General features: G+C 47.1%; 2 protein-coding genes across 2 annotated transcripts; one reads left to right on the forward strand and one right to left on the reverse strand.

The window, feature by feature from the left end:
• The first annotated feature begins 1,464 nt into the window (after nucleotides 1–1,464).
• Nucleotides 1,465–7,773, forward strand: LOC147249391 (phospholipase A2 inhibitor and Ly6/PLAUR domain-containing protein-like). The gene is made up of 5 exons (XM_086223947.1): nucleotides 1,465–1,538; nucleotides 1,913–2,014; nucleotides 2,104–2,271; nucleotides 2,348–2,464; nucleotides 3,204–7,773. Exons 1-5 carry the CDS (start codon nucleotides 1,487–1,489, stop codon nucleotides 3,497–3,499), a joined length of 735 nt encoding a protein of 244 aa, XP_086080073.1. The 5' UTR covers nucleotides 1,465–1,486; the 3' UTR covers nucleotides 3,500–7,773.
• A 9,701-nt stretch (nucleotides 7,774–17,474) lies between these two features.
• Nucleotides 17,475–22,685, reverse strand: gpx7 (glutathione peroxidase 7). Its single transcript, XM_086223350.1, has 3 exons — nucleotides 22,389–22,685; nucleotides 20,092–20,353; nucleotides 17,475–17,922 (listed from the first exon to the last, which is right to left on the reverse strand). The coding sequence occupies exons 1-3, from the start codon at nucleotides 22,518–22,520 to the stop codon at nucleotides 17,759–17,761; spliced, it is 558 nt and encodes a 185-aa protein (XP_086079476.1). The 5' UTR covers nucleotides 22,521–22,685; the 3' UTR covers nucleotides 17,475–17,758.
• Nucleotides 22,686–22,912: the final 227 nt, after the last annotated feature.

The following is a 22,912-nucleotide window of genomic DNA, read 5'->3' on the forward strand; positions in this document are numbered from 1 at the left end:
GGAGTGGCGGCTATAGTCTCCATCTATTCGGGCATCAATAGAACCACATTGCAATATTGAGCATCCACATGTCTGACTGATGCGCTGGGATTTGTCACTGGCAACAGTCATTGTATTTATTTGATAAAGTGGGCTGGACACTTTGATCTGTGAGATAAACAATATGATCTGGTTTCTCTTCATTTATAAACAAGGGTGAAAGTGAACCGGAATGGGCCAGAAAACAGTTGCAGTAAAATATTCACGGCCAGAACGGAGTTCCGTTAAAAAAAGGAGGAGAAGGGAGCTGTCAAAATACCATATTAAATAAAGAAAACGACGTCTGAAGGCGGTTTCACACTGAACGTGGCAGACGCGGTACGCTGCGCGGGCTGGGGTGCAAGCATGCGCAGCGCTACCGAGTTGCTGGGCTTAGTTTGCGCTCATGTGACATCACAGCGCGCCCACATACACAATGAATGGACTTCCCCCACGCAGCCTGCGCCTTGCGCGTTCAGTGTGAAACCGCCTTGACACAGAGTCATGCCCATGAGCGCATCTCCGCATGCGAGGCGTTTCTGGTTGGCTGACAGACGGACACATGGGTCACGTTACCAGCATTGTTAGTTTTGATTGGTTAAAACCACACTGTTCTGCTTTCACGGAATGAAAAAAAGAGAAAGAAAACAAAACAGAGGGAAAAATCAAAGCAGTTTTCAAAGCATTTCCAGGGGTAGCACGGGAAGGGTGGGGCTCTGGGGGCTGCAGTTGTGTGGGGAACAGACAACCGCAAACTGTCATAAAAATCACCCAAAACCGATTAAATACCGTAAAACTTCGGCGGCGGCGGGTGGTGCCCTTTGTTCAAGAGTGGGGGCAAACCAGGAGTCATGAGTCATGACTCAAATGTTGGCAGGGATATTGATCATGAAGTCAGAATTTTCTTGTATTGAATCAATCATTCATTAAATTATGTTGTCACTTCTTTAAGATATTTAATATCTTTAAAAAAACAAAAACAAAAACAAAGCAAAAAAACACCTGTTTGGTTGTTATTTCTGCTTGCCTTATTCGTCCATTGTGCTGTGAATGGGAGCAAAGGTTCGTTAACACTATATTATGGTGTCAACAATTTCTAGAACATGAGCCACTTACAGGACTAAAGACTCTTGAATTCCTGTTAAGTCTGAACTACAACCAGAGACGTGGATGTAAACTGCAGCCGGACTGTTTGGCTGTTCCTACTGATAAAAGTGTAACGTTGAGAGAACACAATGTTGAATCATATCAGAGCGGGCGTGTCAAGGTATGTTGACGTCTTGAATACAAGGGAGGAGGCGACTGCCTGAATGATGGCACTGTCAGCGTAAGAGCACATCCAGTCCCTCTGGTTCTCACACATTCTTCTGTCATAAATTCAAACAACTGGATGCCTTATAAACTCCTGCAGTGCCGCGGAGGCTGATTAGCAGCAGCATCCACCGTCCTCTGCACGTAGCTGGACATCATGACATCGCCGAGCCTCTCGCTGACTCTCGCCTGGGCTCTCCTCAGCACCGGTAAAGCCATTTGCTATTTGCATTTTCCAAGAGAAAAAAGATGTCTGTTTTTCTAAAATACCTCATCTACGTTTTCAGCTGAAACTGATGAGATCATCTGTTTGTGTTGTCATAAACAGAACAAACTGATTTGGTTTCGAAAGTCAAGTACGGAGTGAAATAATACGAGCATTTCAAATACGTTCAAATTTCTCTGCACACGTCTTTTGCATATTAGACACTCTTAACATGTTTAACCTGTTCATCCATCTTTTTAAATAATTGTGCACCAGAATACAAAGAATTTCAGGCTTTTTAGACCTTGGAGCACAAAACAGCCAAAACATCTGACTTGTGATGACGATGTCAGCGAGTGCTTTCTCTCCCGGTTGCAGTTGGAGCGTTTGACTGCTTGACTTGCACGAACGATGACTGCTCAAGCACAGCCTCAGTGACCTGTTTCTCAGAGCGGATGTGTATAACTGCCTCCGGTCGAGGTAGTCGCTGTTTTCTTCTACTTGCTGATGGAATATTTTTACTGCAAAGTTCTGACGTTTTTAAAACAAAACATACCTTGAATTCACAGCCACTTTATCAGGTGTCACAACCACGGAGTTCTTCAAAGGGTGTGCGACAGCCTCGCTGTGTCCAACCGCAGGCTTCCACACGTACGCGGTCGACTTGGGCCATTCAAGCGCGGCGGCGTTGGGCCTCTGCTGCAACGAGGACAACTGCAACTCCGCCACCATAGCTGGTACAGTCATGACAGAGGACAGAATCCACTTTGGAAGTTTTCCCTCTTGTAACAATAATGTCATCCCTTCTTTCAGTCCCACTTGAAGAGGGCAAAAACGGCTTGAAGTGTTACACTTGTGACTCCAGAAGCTCCCACTGCAGAACGACTTTAGAGTGCCAGGGAGCAGAGAACCGATGCTTTCAAGCAAATGGTGAGTCTGAATTCTCCAACTTGTCTGTGACTCAGTCAGCTCAGCTCCTGTTCATCAAACTTGGCCTGGGCATTGCTGGTGACTGATACCTGTAGCTACTCCTGTTTCCCTAAGAAGGAAAACCTCTCGCCAAACTGGCTCTCTCAGCTCTCACAGAGCTCATCACCTCAAGGTGAATCTCTCTGCATTACACATTGGATGGAGTTTGTATCGGGGGCAACCTTCCTGGAAGGGTGAGATGCTGAGAGTCACAGATTTACACCAGCCGAGCAAGATTAGACTTTCAATACCATCAGTACCTCTGCAGCTACGCCTCCATCTCCTGCCGGCTAAAACAAGTATGAGAGGGTGGAGCAGTTGCCTGAGCAGACAGACCCCCTCAGCCAGGCTGGGTAACAAATCATATGACGCTGTCACATATCGCATCCATTTGCAGCAATGCTGGAAATGCCTTGAACTGCTTGTGCATCCTGCCATTCTTGTTCAAATGCTGTCACTGAGGTTCTGTTCTGCAATAACTGCACCCATCGTTTGGTTTATTCTGCTGACATTTGTTGCTGCTGGCGAGCAGAAGAGCAGCTCTTGTACGCGTATTAGCTGATCAGTTACTTTGTAATTTCTCGTAATGTTTTAGATCGGAGGGTTGATACTGATTCCTTCCTCTTAGGAGAAGATCTGAACACGACCTGCTGGGGAAAGTTTACTAACTCTCCCTATAACTGTGATTGTTCCTCTACAGTGACAAATGGCTCCGAGACGGCTTCGGCCTTTGGCTGCGCCTCGAGAAACCTTTGCGCATCTGCTGCCAGCCTGGGTAGTTTACCTTTCATGGACAATGTTGGTACATTTAGAAGTGGACCAAACTGTTGTGGGACCAGTTTTTGCTCCTCAGCACCAACTGACACTCCGACAATGGAACCTGTTGTCCAGCCAACATCTACTTGCAATAACACATCAACTGACAGCGCTGCTTGCGGTGTAGAGTTGAGTATGATCCATCTGCTGCTGGGACTCCTTATCTGCACCCTCAAATAGAACCCAGGAGAACATGGGCCAAGTACCGGTGAACTCTGAGGGAACCTTTCAAACCAACTTACCGCCTACACCATCTTTCCTGCAACAACACATTCTTATTGAACGATTGTATGTCATCCTACATCATCTTATCGCACTCACCACAGCTGGTAGAGACATGCTGGTGACATGCTAGCCTCCTCACTAGCATGTTCACCTCTCCCTCTATAATCTGATCACAAGTTCCAGGCCAGCGTGGAACTTTGCTTGTCTACCTGAGGCAGGCTACACCTGCACAAACCCCTCCGGTTAGAACCTCAAACAGAATGCCTGACATTCCTCTTCTTCTCAGTGGAAAAAGATTGTCAGATGTGATGACCCTGAGGTTGATGCCTGCCAGCCACAGGAACACTCCCCTTACTCGCTGTCCTCTGTCCTGCGTTCACATGGCTGCTGGCACCATCAAGCCAAACACATCCTGTCTATCCTTCATGCTTCTGCACCACCTCCTCTTCATCCTCCTGTGTGTAGCCAGAGTCCACCCCCCCAGCTCAATGCGCCCAGCAACAAAAGGCCAAACACTCTCAGTCGTACACTCCATTTTACAGAAAATTACAAACGTCTGTATGTAGAAATGGAGATCAACCTCCTTCTTCTGCTCATGAAATTCACCCTGAAATATTGTAATCGTCATTAAAATAATCTTGAAACAATCACAAATCAGAGCAGAGATTCTGACATTATTTTGTTTTTGTGCTGCTAGAGCAGGTCCAGCACCTCACTCCTTCAATGAACCTCCACCCAACAATTAGCAGCCACCAAAGCCTCCCTTCACCAGGCAGGAAGGTGGAGCAGATCCAGGATCAGTGGGGACGGAGAGAGAGCAGGAGAGCAGGACAGAGACAAAGACAGAGAATGGAGGAAGACACAGAGACAGAAGGAAAGAGAGGGACAGAGATAAAGAGAGAGAGAAAGGAGGAGAGACTGATGGACAGAGACAAAGACAGAGAATGGAGGAAGACAGAGAGACAGAAGGAAAGAGAGGGACAGAGATAAAGAGAGAGAGAAAGGAGGAGAGACTGATGGACATTAAGTAACTTCATTAAGTGTTTCTTGATCATGTGACCTAGTGGAAGCAGACACAGAGTGAAGAGGACTGGTCCAAGCACAGACCCTTGTGGAACACCACAACTGACTGTAGTGGTCTCAGAGGAACCATCATTAACTAGTACCAACTGAGATGACCTAGTAAATATGACCTGAACCAGTTTAGTGTGGTTCCTTTAATACCAGTGACAGGTTCCAGTCTCTGTAGAAGGATATGGTGGTCAATGGTATCAAAGCTGCACTGAGATCTAATCAGACCAGCACAGAGACCAGTCCCTCATCTGGTACCAGTAGGAGGTCACTGGTACCTTTGACTAGTTCTGTTTCTGTGCTAGGATGAACCTGGAACCTGACTGAATCCTCCAATCAGCTGTTGCTGTGGAGAAGTCCCAGAGCTGTTTAGCAGCTGCTTTCTCCAGAACCTTGGAGAGAAAAGGAAGATGTGATGTTGGTCTGTAGTTGGTAGAACTTCTGGATCCAGGCTTGTTTTTTGAGAAGGGTTTAATTCCTGCTACTTTAAAGGACTGAGGGACGGAACCAGATACCAGCGCCACATTGACCATATCTAAGAGGGAGGGGCTAACGAGGAGAGAGAGTCTTTGAGCAGCTTAGTTGGGATGGGGTCTAGGAGACAGCTGGAGGTTTAGAGGAGGACATTGTTGAACTGAGCTCATGAAGGCTGATGGGAGAAAAACTATCCAAGTGTGTGTCTGGTCCTCCAGCTGCCTCTAAGGTTCTGGGTTCTAGGAGCCATGTTGTCAGCTGATGGCAGCAGGAGAAGAAGTTTCTCTCTCATCAGGAGAATTTTGTCATTAAAGAAGTCCATGAACTCTTTGCTGCCCAGGGAAACAGGACTACTTGGTTCAGTAGAGCTGTGGCTCTCTGCCAGTCTGGCTCCAGGACTGAAGAGGAACCTGGGTTGTTCTTGTGTTCCTCTTTTAGTGCTGAGTCGTCTGGTTCTACCAAGGGCTTTCTTCTAGGTTCTAAGGCCATCTTGCCAGACTACATGTGACTCCTCCAGTTTGGAGCAGCTCCATCTTCTCTCCAGTTTCTGGGTTTCTTGTTGAAGCTGTCAGGTTCCAGAACCGTACCAAGGTGCTTGTTTCCTTGGATTCATAGTTTTCTGTTTTAGTGGGCCAGTAGAGTCCAGAGTTGTTGCTAAGGTGCTGCTGCTCTATGATAAAATGATCAGTTTGGGAGGGACTAAGGTGGACAACAGCGTCCTCTGTTACAGTGGGACATGACACTGAATTTAGCGCCACTGGAACCACTTCCTTAAATCCAGGTGTGGCCTGATCAGACAAACATCTGGAAACCACAGTTTTCCTGAGTGGAGTGTAGTTGATCAGTCCAAATTCCAAAGTGATTGATTGGTGGTCTGATAAAAGCGTTCTGTGGAAACACAACCAGATGTTCAGCTTCAGTTCCACATGTTAGGAGGAGGTGGAGGTGTGGTTGTGTCAGTGAGGGGGTTCATGGACAGACTGATGGACACCAGTTGAGTCTAGAAGAGAGAGAAATGCAGTACCAGACTGTGGTTATCAACATCCTCATGAATACTGAAGTCTCCTCCAGTCATGACTTGATCTGATTTAGAACTAAACTGATAGAAACTCTGAGGATTCAGATCAGAATCCAGAGTCAGGACCAGGAGGACGGTCCTCAATCATCAATCAGAGAGGCTGGAGAGTTTTCAGGCTGGAGGAGACAAACTGAGAATCAGGCTTTCAGATGAATGGAAACTTCTTCTGGTTTGGGATTTATCACTAAACTGGTGTCAACAATGGCAGCAGCGCCACCTCCTGGGCCAGAGCCTGGAGGAATGTGAGTGTTCCTGTAACTGGAGGAGTGGATTCATTCAGACTAGCATCCTCATCGTCACCAGCCAGGCTTCAGTGAGACTCAGCAGGTCAACACAACTGTCAGGTATCACTTCATTCACTGGTTCAGTTTCTGGCATCAGAGGTCTGAGGTTTAATCGTCCACATTTAATTATTCTTCTGAAATAATTCAGTGGTCATGTTATTTTGTTTTTTTTCATTCACGATGCAGCTTGGTTGTGTTTCTAGAGACGGTGACAGCCGCTGCCTGCCACACCTGCTGTTGTGTAGCCGAGGCAACGCTGTTATTTGTGTCTGTGCTGTAATTACAGACCAGGGAAGCCTTATCACACATACATGAAGCCGAACCAGATTCTTTTCTCCTTGTTCAGTATCTTACCATTGAATGAATTTGCATCTTATCCATGAAGGTGTGCTATTATCTCAGTCATTACCCTAATTGTCCTCTGCGCGTTGTGAAATCAGAACTTCAGCAACAAAAACTACTCAGTTATCAAACTGTTCAGCTCCCTGGCTCATTATTTTTGATACCTCGGCCATTTATGTCATTTAGAATTTTCAGCTTTTGGAATATTTCTTCAAATCTGAAGGCCCTTTAATCTCATCAGGGAGCGTGACATCACTCCGACTCTGGACTGGTTTTGACTGCCACCTCCACAGGAGCTCCTTTCTGCCTCTTCTACCGTTTCAAATATTCATTCTGCTTTCGACATCTTCCATCTATTCCCTCATTTCTAACATGTCCTCTGACCTCCAGTTCACTTTCAGTCACACCAGATTCCCTCGTCTGTTGGCGATTAAAAATCTATTTATTTTTATTGTTATTTTGCACCAGTATGTACATTTATGACATTTATTTATGTAAAGTTGTTAATATTATATGGGGGGGGGGGCAGAGAGGAAGGTGTTGGGATGCATATGTTCATATATTTTGATCTGCTAATAAAAACAAAATTGCTAATAAATATAAATACTCAAACAAATCAACTTTTTTTTTTTTCCATTTTTCTTACGGCTCTGAAACGTCTCTGCAGCGTGCCAGCTTGAGAATCTGGGTCCTGTCAATCATTCTCAGCGAAGTGACCTGCATATCTCACATTGCTGACCTCATGGTGCAAATGTTCTGTCACAAAGGAGGAGGGAAAGCGCCGCTTCTGATCCTCTCCGGTCCTCACAGTTAGGTCAACAGTGTCACGATGAGTAGCGTGATGACCAATCCAGCCTAGCGGCAAACTTTCACCGCTCCCTCAGCTGCTGTAAAAGACTCTGACTTGTGACATTCCAGGGACATTCCTGAGCCGCTGTTCGAGAGAGCTGGAGTGGGCGTTGCGTGGTGGGAACATTCAGGATGTTCTGAGAATATTGTAGCAGGTGTTTGCTCCATCTGGTTCTCCTGTAAAAGTAGAAATGTTCTGGAGATAAAACAAAAACCCAACAGAGCCAAAAGAATCATTTACGCATTTGTTCTAACACACAACAGAGTGGAGCACGTTAGCACCGTTAGCTCTGTGGCTAATACCAGCCATTTTGTTTTGCTCAACAACAGAAACACACCACAGTAATTAATGTAGAAGTGTTTTTGTCTCAAAAACTTCTGTTGCTAAACAAGATCACCAATGTCTCCATGCTAAAGTCAGAGGAAGCGGAAAACTAGTGCCGGCGAGGATTCCTTTACCCCTGTATGCCTTCACTTTCCAAGAGGATTCTTTGATTCAAAACACTTGAGGACACGAAGCATCTTTGTTCAGCAAGCTTCACTCCGAAGCCCCTCACAGCTGTGCTGGTTTTTTATTGGGCCTGGTAACTAAAAGACATCATTATCTCTGCTTTGCGGCTCATTTTTTCCATCTCATCTGTTCAATCATGATTACAGAATTCAGTTTCTGACATCACCATCCAGGCGTATGACCCGGTGAAGCGCGCCGTCAGAGCTCCTGCAGCTGCGAGCGTGAACTCTTTCTGCTCCGGGACACTCCCCACTCCGCTACTTCCCATTCTAGTTATCTCAGCTATGCCCCTTGTTCCCAAATGAAAGGATTTATGATCTTTCAATGTGTTATTTGCCTTTTAGCGTTGGTTTCACACACACACACACACACACACACACTTCGAGCACTTGTGAAGACTGATAAGTGAACGTCTCAGCCGTCAGTAGGAAGATGAACAGCTTTGACTTCTCAAAGACTCAAGACACATTTTGGCCTTTTTTTTAGTTTTCTAAATTGCTTTAGTGTTTCAGACGTTACCAGTGTTTACATGCCACACTTCCATAACACAACAAACACTGAGGTACCGGTGTGACACAGTGACTAGTCAGTAAGTCTGATATTTATTTGGAGTCCTGTGACATCCCAGCTGTTGAAGAGATGATTTCCTCTCAGTAATATTACACCCTGGACTACCTGGCTGGTCATGGCTCCCCAGCAGAAGCCTCTCCTGATCACATCCCGTCCTCCATACAGGTGTTGCTGTCGTCACAGTTCCAGCCGGGATGAGTCGGCTTGAAAACACTGCCACCTGCTGGCTTCCTGTATGCCTGCGCCCTCTCGGATCTACAGCACCTGAGGCTGATGTGCAGGCGGCGTGGGCTGATGGATGGAAGTCCTGCATTCACAGATTCATGGGAGGGAAAGAGAGAAGCTGAAGGTGAGTGATACCCAACAGGTACGCAGGCAAGAGCAGCGCCGAGGGTTTTATACTGCAGGGCTGAGTGAAGACTGGCTGGCTGCCCCCAGGTGAGTCATCCCCACCTTGCCTGGTACACACCTGAGCACGAACAAACAGGGGAGGTGACGACAGGTAGGTGACAGGAGGAATAACTAGGAGGTGTAAGAATAGAAATTTATAGAGAAGCGAAACCAAAAACTTGGTTTTGTTTTGTTATGTTTGTCCCTCCACAGCTGCCGTGGTTAGGTAAGATGGACTCATCAGTACAATAACTGAGGTAAAAAAGATCAAATATATGATACTCAAGAACAATCAGTTTAGGTGCCTCAGACACCTTAGATCCTCACCAGGAGGAGCAGCCAGCGTTCACACCTTCACTCAGGTGATCCCAACGACCCCCTAACGACCCAAAACTGAGACCAGCGACTCACATGACCACCTTTGATGACATCAAAGAGCGAAGGGTGCCGCTCTACAATGAGAGTCACAAAAGGAGAAAAGGAGCTTTGATGCCCCCAGATACAACAGTTTAGTTCGTCTCAGTTCACCAGATGAAACTTGTTCCCTCCTCTTAATGAATTACTGGCCACCAGACGTAACTTTGCCCGCGTGGTTATTTTGAGCCCTCAAACTAGAACTTGTTCACCTTAATTTAATTAATGGCCACAGGATAAAAGTTGCTCTTCAGCTTAATTATTGTAGGAATTTTTCAACAAGTCATTATTAATCAATCAGAAGGACCCACAGAGTCTATGTATTGCGCTGTTCCAAATCCGGAGAGGACACCTTCCAGTTGGTTCAAAAGAATTTATTCAGATTAACAGGAAAGAATACAGAGCTCTGGAGATCGTCTTCCCCTATGCTGGAGTCAGCATACGCAGATGCGTCGTCCCTGGCGTTGGGGCAAGAAGTCCCACGATCTCACTATCTTCTCCAGTTTTTATGTGTTACAAGGAGGTGCTTATGTGATCGCTTCTGCGTGCAAGTGTGTATTTTTGATCTTCATGTCTGTTGCAGGATCTTCTGTCTGACCCCATGCCAGTCCCTTCTGGTCCATCGTGGCCTTGTTGTTGCAGCTGTGAAGATTAAAACCTCTTTCCGATTTACGGCCATGCTCTTATCTTTCACGGCCTCATCCCACCATAGACATTCTTGTGGACTCTGTTCTGACTTAATTAGCTTGAGGGAGTGATGCTAGCATGAGCTACACTCCCGCTATTCCCTGTTGTGACCTTTTCACCTGTCCACTCTTAAACAGTCTGGTCTGTGCTTCACTGCTGATAGGAAGTGTTCTTCTGTTGTCTTATATCTTGGAACGTCGATCTGTGTTGTCTCCAGTATTTATAAGTTCCTTCCTAGAGTCGCAATGGCACCAACTAATCCTGGTGCTTTGGAGATTTGTGGGACCCCTCTGTAAAACACCTTTTACTACTTCCAGATGTTCACGAGGTCAAATAAGGTGACTTGCAGCTAAGTCATCGATTCTGCCTGGGATGCATGAGCAGGAGATCCCGGTACCGCTACTAACACTAAAGAAGTACATTGATGAACTGAATACAGTGTTGGAACCTTTCCTACCTCTTTGGGAACTGCCACAGAAACATCTTTATTACAACTGCCTTGTGTGTCCTGCACTCTATTTTAAGTGAATGTATGTATAAATTTAACTACAGTTTAAGCAAATATATTTAAATTTGTCTACATTATTTAGAGGTCATGTAATTGTTGGCTCTGTTACAGTGTCTCTGTGTGAAACTTAATTTTGACATTTTTCTTCTCATGCTCACTCAGTTTACCTGCCAATTAATTCCTGATCGTGTTTTGATCTTGACCTATAATAATCCAGAAAACCAGGGTAATTACGAGTGGTTGGTCGAAATGGAAGCGCCGTGTGATGCAACCTGGTCAGACTGGTTAGCCGCATCCTTGGGAATGAGAGCACCTGGGCGCTTTATAAGGAATTCCATCAGTAGCGCGTCAACCTGCAGACCATGTTGGCGCTCATCCTGGCACTGGCCCTCGTCGCCTCACTCAGCTGCTCAGGTAACTCTTTATGACTCTTTCTCCTGGTTTATGTACAGAACTAAAACATATTCAGTTGGTTGGAAAATGGTAAATATTGTCAGACTTTATTCAAGTTATAGAAATAGTAAGAGACGAATAGAGAACAACGCAGTGTAATTATTTCTGAAACAGTGAGCAACATCAGGGGTATCGCTGACCTCTGCTAGGCTCTGGCAGTGGCGCCCAGTAGGTGAGCCCCGCCCCTTGCGGAGGCTCTCCTCTTGCATTGCTTGTGGTGCACTTGCTGAGTGGCTGGATTCGATTTTAGTGACTTTGTGTCTGCATAATTTTTTAATTGGCTATACACACCAGGGAACGATTTTTTGACGATGAACAAGGAAATCATTTAAAGTCCATAATCAGGTCATCCTGGAGGAATTTTGTGTGACGGAGGAATTTGTCAGACAGCAGAAGCAGGCTGGAGTCTCAGAGACGGTTTACACGTCCGCATCAGAGGTATCAGGTTGGCTGTGAGATGAGGTTGAGTCGCCCCCCCAGAACATCTGAACCAGTGATGTCAGACACCACCAGTAACACCTAGCTGGAACATCCAGCACCATGTGACCTAGAATGTTCTACACAGATGCGACGTCACGCATTCTAAACACAGCTACGCATCAGGAAGTGTCAGCAGAATGGAAGACGCCACGGTTCACTCCCAGCCTCAGGTCGAGGCCCGGGGTCTGACCAGCTCTTGACCTTACAGATGAATTATGAGGGTGAAGACCAAGAGAGTTAAGACAAAGGAGACCAGACGAAATTCCCTATCAGGCTTCAACTGCAGACTTGTGTCTTTATTGGATTCCTGTAGAGTTTCAGCGTTTACAGATTTAGTTCAGACAGTAAAACGTCAGATCAGTCATTATAATGATTGAACGCATCAACCTGCTGGCCATCCTGCCTTCAGGTGAGAAGCGGGGTTCACCCTGGACAGGTCACCAGTCCATGGCAGGGCCAACACATAGAGACAGACAACCATTGGCTCTCCCAGCCACGCCTACGGTCAATTTAGAGTCTGGATTAACCTGGTCCCTCTTGATGTCTTTGGACTGTGGAGGAAGCTGGAGTACCAGAGAGAACCCAGCAGGAACAGGGAGAACATGGAGACTCACCCAGAAAGACCCCGTGCTGCAGCCGGGGCTCCACCCACAACCTTCTTGCTGGGGGGCCACAGGGAGGACCACTGCTCCACCAGGCTGCCTGTAATGATTCGTGTGCAGAGGAACAGGGACACAACTTTGCTCGACAGTTGCGATACTGCAACCAAGATGGAAAAGTTTGGGATCAGAAATTAGTTAAAGAGGTAGATGAGGAATGATGAGGAATAAATAATGACAAAAGGACCTGATGACATGAAAAGACTGCTTAAGTTAGATACAATACATATCTAATACATACAATACATATCTAATGTACACAGAAGAGTCATGTGGAGCTTGGACGGTAGAACCGAGGTGTAACCCTGGCATAAACGAGTCCTTTTCCTCCCTGTTGCAGCTGCAGGGCTCCACTGCGTCACCTGCACAAACGCTGATTGTTCCACCACAGAATTAGAACCATGCTTCGCAGAGACCAAGTGCATCACCGCCTCCATCCTGGGTATTTGTTTCTTCCCAGTAGTGCTTAGTGACATAGCAACATGTTTGTTTACTTCAGATGGAAACTGTTGATCATACACATGTAGTATATATTTATCAGTGTACTTTAAAAACACTTTTATTACTGCAGTCACTTCAGGAGGAGTTTTACAGAGGCCACAGTCCTTCAGGGCGTGTGCATCACCCCAGCTGTGTCCAACCACAAGCCCGCAGACCTTTTCGTTTAACCTGGGTAGTGTCAGTGCTGTGGCATCTGCTGAGTGCTGCGACACGGACAACTGCAACGGGGAACCTGTACCTCGTAAATACTGATGAATTACACATCTATGAAGGAACACAAAAACACTAGGATGTGTCTGATAGTATTTGTGCTGAATACAACTATAATGCCCATATGAGAGTGACACGCCCCCCCCCCCCCAGAACTCTGTTTTGCCTTTCAAGTACTCCTAAACAGGTGTCAAGCATTTTACCTGCCTAATTACTGCAGAAAGAGCCAGCTACGCTTGGAAGCTAACGGTGGCCAACAATAGCAAAATGGTCGTGTTGTTCTGGCTGCAGTCAAAGGGTTGGGGGATTACAGAGCATGCAGCTGGATTAAGAAGACAGGGATTACACGACGACAACTCTGAGACTTTGTAATCAGACATTTTTGGATCGTTTGGCTGCTGTTAGCTCTAAGTCTCCTTTATCCTCAAGCTAAATATACGTGGCTGGCTCCTTCTGCTTTCTGGAGTGACAAATAAGTAAAGCAGGTGGCAAAAACCTCATTAGAAGCTCAAAACTCTTATTAGGAGAATTTAGAAGACAAAATACACTTTTGGATGAATGGCTGCTACTTTTTCATTTCATTAGGAAGTTAATACGACTTGATACTCGGAATGAACTAAACTGATGATACTATCAGGATAAAAACAAGTGTGAATGGCATTCACATTTTGTTAAAAACCATCCCTCCACCCATCCATCCATCCACCCATCCATCCATCATCTATCCCTCCATGTTCCCCCACTTCTCCTGTTGACGGTGGTGGGGGTGGAGCCTATCCCAGCAGCCTTCCCCCTGGACAGGTCACCAGTCCATGGCAGGGCCAACACATAGAGACAGACAACCATTGGCTCTCCCAGCCACGCCTACGGTCAATTTAGAGTCTGGATTAACCTGGTCCCTCTTGATGTCTTTGGACTGTGGGGGAAGCTGGAGTACCAGAGAGAACCCAGCAGGAACAGGGAGAACATGGAGACTCACCCAGAAAGACCCCGTGCTGCAGCCGGGGCTCCACCCTCAACCTTCTTGCTGGGGGCCACAGTGAGGACCACTGCTCCACCGGGCCACCCATTTAAAACCCATATTAACATTATTAATTTGAAAAAGTAACATTTATTTATATCTAAAACATTTGGAAAACTGCATTTTTCCTCATGATGTGCGATTGGTAAACAATAAATTCACTGTTTTCTACTCTTGCTGTAATCAATGTCATCCTTCTCTTCAGTCCCACGCCTTGAGGCCAGCAACGACCTCCAGTGTTACACATGTGACGCCGCCACCCCCAACTGCACCACAGTTTTACAATGTAAAGGAGAACAGGACCAATGCTTTGAGGCCACTGGTGAGTCTTTACTCGACATCTTGAACTCAAACTGCCTCAAAATGACTTTTTTTTTCGCCTGGGGGCAAAATGCACCCTAGCACGATGTTCAGTTTGGCCTGCAAGAGGTTAAACAAACAGGCAAACCAACATCATAAAAATAACTGCTGTAAATAAAAACAATCTTACGTAACTCACCGCATTTGCTACTTCACTTGTCTGATATTTTTCTTTAACTATGTAGGATCCCTAGTAATTAATTACTTTTTCATAACCGGGTGGCAGAGTGACACTTTACGTCAGAGTGAAGCAAGAAAAACACCGATCAGGAGGAGGCGGGGATGCGCAATGAAAAGGCCTTTTAACAACACCATTAGGCCAATTAAACCATTTCCTTCTGACCTCAAATGAGTTTGAGTTTTGACCTATTTAGTGTGTTTGCGCAACATGTTGAGATGCTGCATGACGGCGTGTGATTATTGTCAGCAACCTGTCTGTCCAGTGGCGAGCACCGCAGTCACAGTGACTAATGAGGTGTGACAGCGGTGCAGCGTATCACTCCTCCAAAACACAGACCTGGTCATGGACACTTTTGACACCAACATCAGCCACATCTTTTGACATAAGACACGATTATCTCACTTCAAAGTGAGACTTCACCCCCCCCCCCCCCAAAAAAATGGTGTTTTGTCTTTCAAGTTCTCACGCACGGGAGTTTTGACCTCACAAAGACCTTTTTCTCTCCTGTGTTATGTTTTTGTATCTCCAGGAGGAGCCAGCCACGTTTATGTAGCTCGCAGCTAAAGGAGACTGAGGGCTAACAACAGCTAAGCTAGCTAGTAAACAAAAACACAAGCCCTCTAGAACACTTCTGGTTCTGCGTCACCGTGAAGCCAGAGAGGTTTTAGTTGGTCTGTTTTTTTTGGGGGTTTCTCAGTGTGACGGACCGTTTTGAGGTGTTGGGTCTTCTTCAAGTGAAGGTTCTGTCCAGGGTCGTTTGTGGACCGTCAGTGAGCCTGTAGTTCTTCTGCTCACAGTGACAGTGGGGACCAGCGCCCGGACAGTGATGGGCTGCGCTTCAACAAATCTGTGTGCAGCCTCTGGCACGTCACCTTTCCTGAACGTGGTCGGTGACATCAGCGGTGGACCCACCTGTTGTGGTACCAATTTTTGTTTACCGCTATCAACACCTACCACCGACCCGTCAACAACCCCACCCCCAACCTCACACACTCCACCCCCAACCTCAACTACACCACCCCCAACCTCACACACTCCACCCCCAACCTCAACTACACCACGCCCAACCTCATCTACTTCACCCCCAACCTCAACTACACCACCCCCAACCTCATCTACTTCACCCCCAACCTCAACTACTTCACCCCCAACCTCAACTACACCACCCCCAACCTCATCTACTTCACCCCCAACCTCAACTACACCACCCCCAACCTCATCTACTTCACCCCCAACCTCAACTACACCACCCCCAACCTCATCTACTTCACCCCCAACCTCATCTACTTCACCCCCAACCTCAACTACACCACCCCCAACCTCATCTACTTCACCCCCAACCTCAACTACTTCACCCCCAACCTCAACTACACCACCCCCAACCTCATCTACTTCACCCCCAACCTCAACTACACCACCCCCAACCTCATCTACTTCACCCCCAACCTCAACTACACCACCCCCAACCTCATCTACTTCACCCCCAACCTCAACTACACCACCCCCAACCTCATCTACTTCACCCCCAACCTCAACTACACCACCCCCAACCTCATCTACTTCACCCCCAACATCACCTACACCACCACCAACCTCACACACTCCACCCCTAACATCACTCACTCCACCCCTAACCTCACCCACTCCACCCCCGACCTCAGCTACACCACCCCCAGCCTCATCTACTCCACCCCCGACCTCAGCTACACCACCCCCAACCTCATCTACTTCACCCCCAACCTCAACTACACCACCCCCAACCTCATCTACTTCACCCCCAACCTCAACTACACCACCACCAACATCACCTACTCCACCCCTAACATCACTCACTCCACCCCCGACCTCACCCAATCCACCCCCAACCTCAGCTACTCCAACCCTAACATCACTCCCTCCCCCACCATCAGGCATTCCCGTTACAGCACAGTCGGACAGGAACTCCACCAGCAACAGTGGTCCTGGCTGTCTGCGCCTGGGACTGATGCCTCTCCTGCTGGGCCTCCTCACTCATTCCTTCAATTAGAACCTGCAGGAACTCACCGGAACACCGGTGAGTTCCTGAAGTGCTCAGAAATGTCCCTTTTAAGAACCGACAGCTCAGCACCATCAGTGTCAGCTGAGAAACATACATTCAGGATGAAAGGGGGGCGGAGTCAGAGTGGAGGTGAGGAAGATACCGGTGCAACATTATTTATAATGTGAGATTACTTATACATTCAATTCCAGATGACGTCAATGTAATAAATGTGCCTGCATGAGGGGACAGGCCTACAGAAGAGGGGAACTAACAAATACACCAATAATTGTAATGTCTGAAATTAATGCAACATTGTGAGAGGGAAAAATCCATAATGTACCATTAAAAGTTTGTATAGATGTTTTGTTGTTTCTTTTGAGGGGGGGCATTAAAACTAAATGTAATATTTGTAGGTTTTTTTTTTTTAATGAAATATTATTTTGTTATTTACTAATTTTGTTCATCACTTTTTCTTCAGCAAAGTCAGCTGATTTATTTCACCAACATGGGAAAAGGCCCACGAGTAAATTAGCAAGAAAAATAACAAAACTACATTTTTAAACATAAATTTGCAAATACTGAAGTCAAGATAAAATGTTGAGGAAACTAGCAAGAAAAAAAAGGGGTTTGAAACAAATTCTTTTTTGAAGTTAAGTGCTAGCGTTTACACGGGAAGACCAGGGATGCAGTCAGGTTCTGTGTCGATTCTCAGGGACCTTCACGGGTCCCCATCCCACACTTTGAGAACCCCTGTCCTTGCCATGTTCATACTGTACTTACGTTTCTACACAACTCCAACACAGAGGGAAGAAAAACATGATTTAAATTGGCAAAATTCAGATGAGCAAACCCAATATAAACTCAAAACTACGTTAGTGTTTTCATCACAGTAATTTATTCCACAATTACTTAAAAAAAACAACAACACATAATCCACACGGAGAGGTCGATGGGACTTCTTTGGTATCAAATGTGGCTGCATTGAATCAGATTGGAAACTCAACATTGGGTTGAAAATCGTAGTGGCGTTCCATCAGTGCTTCAGAAAACAAGCTGGTTTCCTCCCTGGGACTTCAAACTCGTGGTTTCGCTCTTTGGTTCATGTGCAGATTCAATGAAATGTCAAAGCGCAGATCTGTGCCAACAGGAGGTTAAAGCTCCTCTTTCTTCTTCAGGATGATCTGCCGCACCATCTCAGCTATTCTGGGGCGGATTTGTGCAACAGAAACTTTTGGTCCCCATGCGTCCACCACTTTTCCGTTTACGTCGATGAGATACTTCCAGAAATTCCAGTCTGGTTCCTTTCCAGACGCCTCTGTGGGGAATGAGACAATAAAATGAAGTAACAGCTTTTCATTTTTCAACATCATTCTTTGAAGCAACTACAGAGTTGCTTTGGAGTGTAGCAGAGTCACATATGGTGGACCACCAGCCAGCTTGATGGGGGACTGGATGGTAGACTGGTTCATGGGAGGGGAGCGCGGGCCGGTGTAAAAGTAGGGGATAAGGGGGGGGGGGCGTTGCAGGCGGCGGTTGGAGCAGAAAGATGGAGCTCTGGTGGATCTGTTGAAACACAGAGAGACTGAGAGACACCAAGGCTAAACTACAAAGTGCAACAAGTAATGAGAGGAGAGGAGAGAGGAGAGGAGGGGAGAGGAGAGAGGAGAGGAGGGGAGAGGAAAGGAGAGAGGAGAGGAGGGGAGAGGAGAGAGGAGAGGAGGGGAGAGGAAAGGAGAGAGGAGAGGAGGGGAGGGGAGAGGAAAGGAGAGAGGAGGGGAGAGAGGAGAGGAGGGGAGAGAGGAGAGGAGGGGAGGGCTCCATGTAACCTGATGTGTCCCCCAGCAGTCTCAGCCTGTAGCTGCATAGCTATCAATGGTTCAGAGCTACCTGAACCAGTCCTAACTGAAGGCTCTGTCATAGAGGAAGGTCTTAAGCCTGGACTTAAACGTAGTTAAAGTGTCTGCCTCTCTGACCCATGGAGAGATGCTGGTTCCACAGTAGAGGAGCCGGTACCTGAAGGCTCCACCTCCCAGTCTGGTTTAGAGATACTGGGAATCACGAACAGACCTGCATTCTGGGAGCAGAGTGCTCTGGTGGGACAGTAGGGACTAATGAGTTCTTTCAGAGAGGATGGAGCTTCATCATTGAGAGCCTGATGAGTCAGCAGAAGGATTTTGAAGTGGATTCTAGATCCTACAGGAAGGAGAGAAGCTAAAGTGGAGAGATGTGTTCTCTCTTCTAACGCCCGTCAGAACCCTGGCTGCAGCGTTCTGGACCAGCTGGAGACTCTTTAGAGAGTTGTTGGGACATCCTGACAGGAGAGAGTTGCAGTGGTCCAGCCTAGAAGTGATGAATGCATGCACCAGTTTGTCAGCATCACTCTGGGAAAGGATGTTCCTGATCTTAGTGATACTGCAGGTGGAAGAAGGCGGTCCTGGTCACATGCTTTATGTGGGAGCTGAAGGAAAGGTCCTGGTCAAAAAAGACTCCAAGGTTCCTTGCAGTTGTCCTCAGGGTCAGGGTGATGCCATCTAGAGTAGTGATCTGGTTAGAGAGGTGTCCCTGTGGTGTTTAGGTCCAAACATGATGACCTCAGTTTGATCTGAATTTAGCGTTAAGAAGTTAGAGGACATCCAGGACTTAATGTCTTTCAGGCAGTCTAGCAGATTAGTAAGCTGGCTTGTGTCGTCTGGCTCCATCGACCAGTAGAGTTGTGTGTCGTCCTCATAACAGTGGAAGTTGATCGAGTGCTTCTGGATTATGTCACCTAATGGGAGCATGTAAAGAGTGAAGACAATCGGTCCTAAAACTGAACCCTGTGGTCCACCATATGTGACTCTGCTGTACTCTGAATGGTCATTATTAACATTAACAAACTGAAACCTGTCAGATAAGTAGGACTTGAACCATTTTAGGGCAGGTCCTTAATCCCAGTTTCATGGTCTAGTCTCTGTAGCAGGATGCTGTGGTCAATGGTGTCAAATGCAGCACTGAAGTCCAAAAGGACAGAGACAAGACCTCTGTCTGAAGCTGTAAAGAAAGGCTCACTAATCTCAGAGAGGCATTCTTAGAACCCAACTCTAATACACAAATCAAAGCTCTGAAAACAGGAGTGACACGTTCTGTTCTTCCTGCTGCACTGAGAACATCTCTAGCTGAACCAGATTCTGTGTTCTGCTGCTTCAGGGACTAATTTTACTGAACAAATACAGAGGACATAAGGACAGAGAACATCCAGGAACACACACTCTGGACACAACTACACTATGATTTGGGAGACAGTTTCTCCACGCCTCTGCTCAGGCGTCCAGCGGGACACGGGGTTTCACCCTGATGACCTTTTCCTGTCAAAGATGATCAAAACTTCAGCGAAAATTAGCACTTTGCCCAAATCTGCAGGTCCACATCCAGACCAAACCGACATCACCAGCCACACCTGGCATCTACTCGCTGTACTGTCAACCGGTTCTGTGTTCTGACTCACCAGCGAGGTACTTGTAGACATTGTTGGCTCCGATTCCGACCACAGCGATTTTACTGAAGAGCGGGAAGGAGACTCCGTAGACTCTACGCACGAAGCTGTCGATCTCTTTGTCACTGCCGGGTTCCTGCGCCCCGAACTGGTTGCAGGGGAAGGCCAGGACATTGAAGTGATACGGGCCGAAGTCTCGCTGCAGCTGCTGCAGGTCTCGGTAGTGCTCCTCGGTGAAGCCACATTCGCTGGCCACATTCACCACCAGGGACACCTGAAGCCATCAAACAGACCACATGAGGCTCCACACACATGATGGCTCCCAAACACATTGTGGGGATGTCTACTGGTTTGAACTTCCCCCCAGTAAAGTAAAAACACTGGAACTCAAGTGCGAACTGAATCAATGACGGTTGTCAAAGGTCCCACAGCCGCACTGCTCGTTAGCTGAGCGGCAATGAACGCTAGCAGTATTGTAGTAGAAGTACAGTTGCGTTTCACATTCACTGGGAAAAACTGCTGAAAAGTACAAGATGCTGTTATTTTATCAGAAACCTGGGACTACGGAGGAGGAGGAGGAGGAGGAGGAGGATCCCTGCTGGATGAGGAGGAACTGTGGGCTCAGCTACGTTTCTGATAAAACATCTTGTAGTTTTCACCTTTTTTTCTCCGGGTTGTTGTTAAACACAACTGTAGCTCAGCTAAAGCAGGCAAAGACCATTCTTGGATTTAAGTGTATGACTTTACAGATGTACTTCTCTGCTGCCCCACTGCTAGCGTTCGTAGCAGCTAAGCTAACTAGCAGTCAGCTGTCCGTGGAGGTCTGGAGCTCTGATGCGTCAAGAGAGGAGGGACGGGTCTCTGTCTGCTGGTCTGGCTCTTCAGATTAGATGATTAACATATTTCCCCAAAAGCTCCAGGGTTCCTTCACAGTTGGTTGTTTACCTTGTCATCTTGAGTGTTAGTAGAGGTCACGGATGCACCTGTGCAGGTACACGCCACAGAGAGTGCAGGACGTTAGTGCAGGTTAGTACGGCTTCATGCTTCAGAGACTGAGGGAGAGTTTCTGCAAAGGACGAGAGCAGCAAGAGTCGGTTCAAGCATTCAGACTCGATCAATCAATTCAGGCACTGAGGTCGCCGGTGTATTCGGACTCGGGTTTTTAAAGATAGACATTTTCAGCTCAGCCGGAGAAGCTTTATGTCAGGTGAAGTCTGGTGGTGAAAGTAGTCCACGCTCCCGTGAGAGCTTCACAGTGCAGAGATCAACAACAGAGCTGGAGGTTTCTAGGGATCTGATGGCGGAACGGCATCCTAATTTTCTTATCTGGGTTATCTGAGTGGGATCCAGAGGCCCCCTGGTGGGCTGTGGAGGCACTGCTTCACACTAAAGTTGCTTTCTTACTGTCAGGTTTGTAATTAGATTTGAAAAGTTTGAGCCGACAGCAAAGGATGTGCTTTATAAACAGGTTTTTAATTCATTTCATGCGGCCATTTTACTTCACTTACATGTACCCTCCCCCATTTTCAACATTGAGGTTACGGTTTGGTGAGGAGCCCTCAATCCATGCTGTTGTGCTCCAAACACTTCGACAGATCCCAGCTGACTGAACCGACGTTTAGTTGGCACTAAAGGAAGACGCCAGCACGGCCTGATGTGCAAGTGTGAGCTTTTGTCTTTGAGAACTTTAGGCCTTGATTGTGAAAAAGAAGAAGTTTGATTGGTGTGGCTTCTGCATCAAGCAGCAGCTGCGCCCTCAGCTCTCGAACAACCTGAGCCGTGCATCGTAGCTGCTGCTTGACAAGAGACAGACTTTTCTTTTCTGAACTCATCAAACGTTAAACTAGACAGGCTCATCTTCCCTGTTCCAGCAAGAAGACATCATTTGCTCGCCACTAACTGCTTCAGCTCCACCTCCCCCGCAGCTCGCCGCCTTCTGCAAGCGCTGATTCACGTCTGAGTTTCCAGCTTGAATCAAACCCGCGGTCGCGTCGTCTACTGGTGTGAATTACGAGCTCCAGCAGGCCTCTTGCCACGTAGACCGGCGGGGATTCCTGTGGGGGGACACCCGAGCTGCAGACCTGAGGCGCCGCTGCAACACATCCGTTTGTATCTAAAAACAACAACGTGACGAGCGAAGAAATCACACCAACACTGCTCACTCACTCACTCATTCACTCACTCACTCATTTACTCACTCACTCATTTACTCACTCACTCACTCAGCCTGTACATGCAGGGGGAGTCTGGATGCAGCGGCATCACCGGGGTGGAAACAAAAACCCGGCTGTTCGGCCCCCCGAACTCACCGAGCCGCGGTACTTCTCGAAGGCCACCAGCTTCCCGCGGCTGTTGACCGCCTTGAAGGTGTAGAAGTCCTTCTGCTTGCTGTCGGCCAGGCTGAGGAGCGTCAGCAGCACGGCGAGCGTCCCGGCGCGCATCCTCGCGGTCAGACTGCCAACGCAACACAAGGCAAACTTTCTCCAAGGCTGCGCATCCGCTCCGAGCCACGGACCGGAAGAGCAGGAAGTGCACGCTGCATTTACACAATAAAAGCCTCGTTTTTAGTCATTCAAGTCTCAGGCCGACGACACGGAAAAGAAAAGTGTAAAATTTTTATGTTTGAATGGCATCATGTATTTGTGAAGATTGTCAGTCATCCAGGTCACCGTAATTATACCTGACACTCCCACCAGAGGTGTAGAACACAAGAGGAGAGTATCGCTGCCTAAACTGATCATTTTTGAGAATTTGAATGGCATCTATAGTGTGACATTCGTGACAGTTTTCAACTTATAATTTAATATTGTCTTGGATTTTTCTTCCTTTGTGC

This window comes from Aulostomus chinensis, chromosome 14, assembly GCF_037954235.1.
Source record: "Aulostomus chinensis isolate RoL2024-O1b breed Wild chromosome 14, RoL_Achi_v1.0, whole genome shotgun sequence".
Taxonomy (NCBI): domain Eukaryota; kingdom Metazoa; phylum Chordata; class Actinopteri; order Syngnathiformes; family Aulostomidae; genus Aulostomus; species Aulostomus chinensis.

Coding starts and splice junctions, on each gene's coding strand:
- LOC147249391 (XM_086223947.1), top strand. CDS start 1,487: ATGACATCGCCGAGCCTCTCGCTGACTCTCGCCTGGGCTCTCCTCAGC. Junction 2,272..2,347: donor CAACTCCGCCACCATAGCTG/GTACAGTCATGA, acceptor CCCTTCTTTCAG/TCCCACTTGAAGAGGGCAAA. Junction 2,465..3,203: donor CCGATGCTTTCAAGCAAATG/GTGAGTCTGAAT, acceptor GTTCCTCTACAG/TGACAAATGGCTCCGAGACG.
- gpx7 (XM_086223350.1), bottom strand. CDS start 22,520: ATGCGCGCCGGGACGCTCGCCGTGCTGCTGACGCTCCTCAGCCTGGCC. Junction 20,354..22,388: donor TCGAGAAGTACCGCGGCTCG/GTGAGTTCGGGG, acceptor TGATGGCTTCAG/GTGTCCCTGGTGGTGAATGT. Junction 17,923..20,091: donor TGTCTACAAGTACCTCGCTG/GTGAGTCAGAAC, acceptor CATTCCCCACAG/AGGCGTCTGGAAAGGAACCA.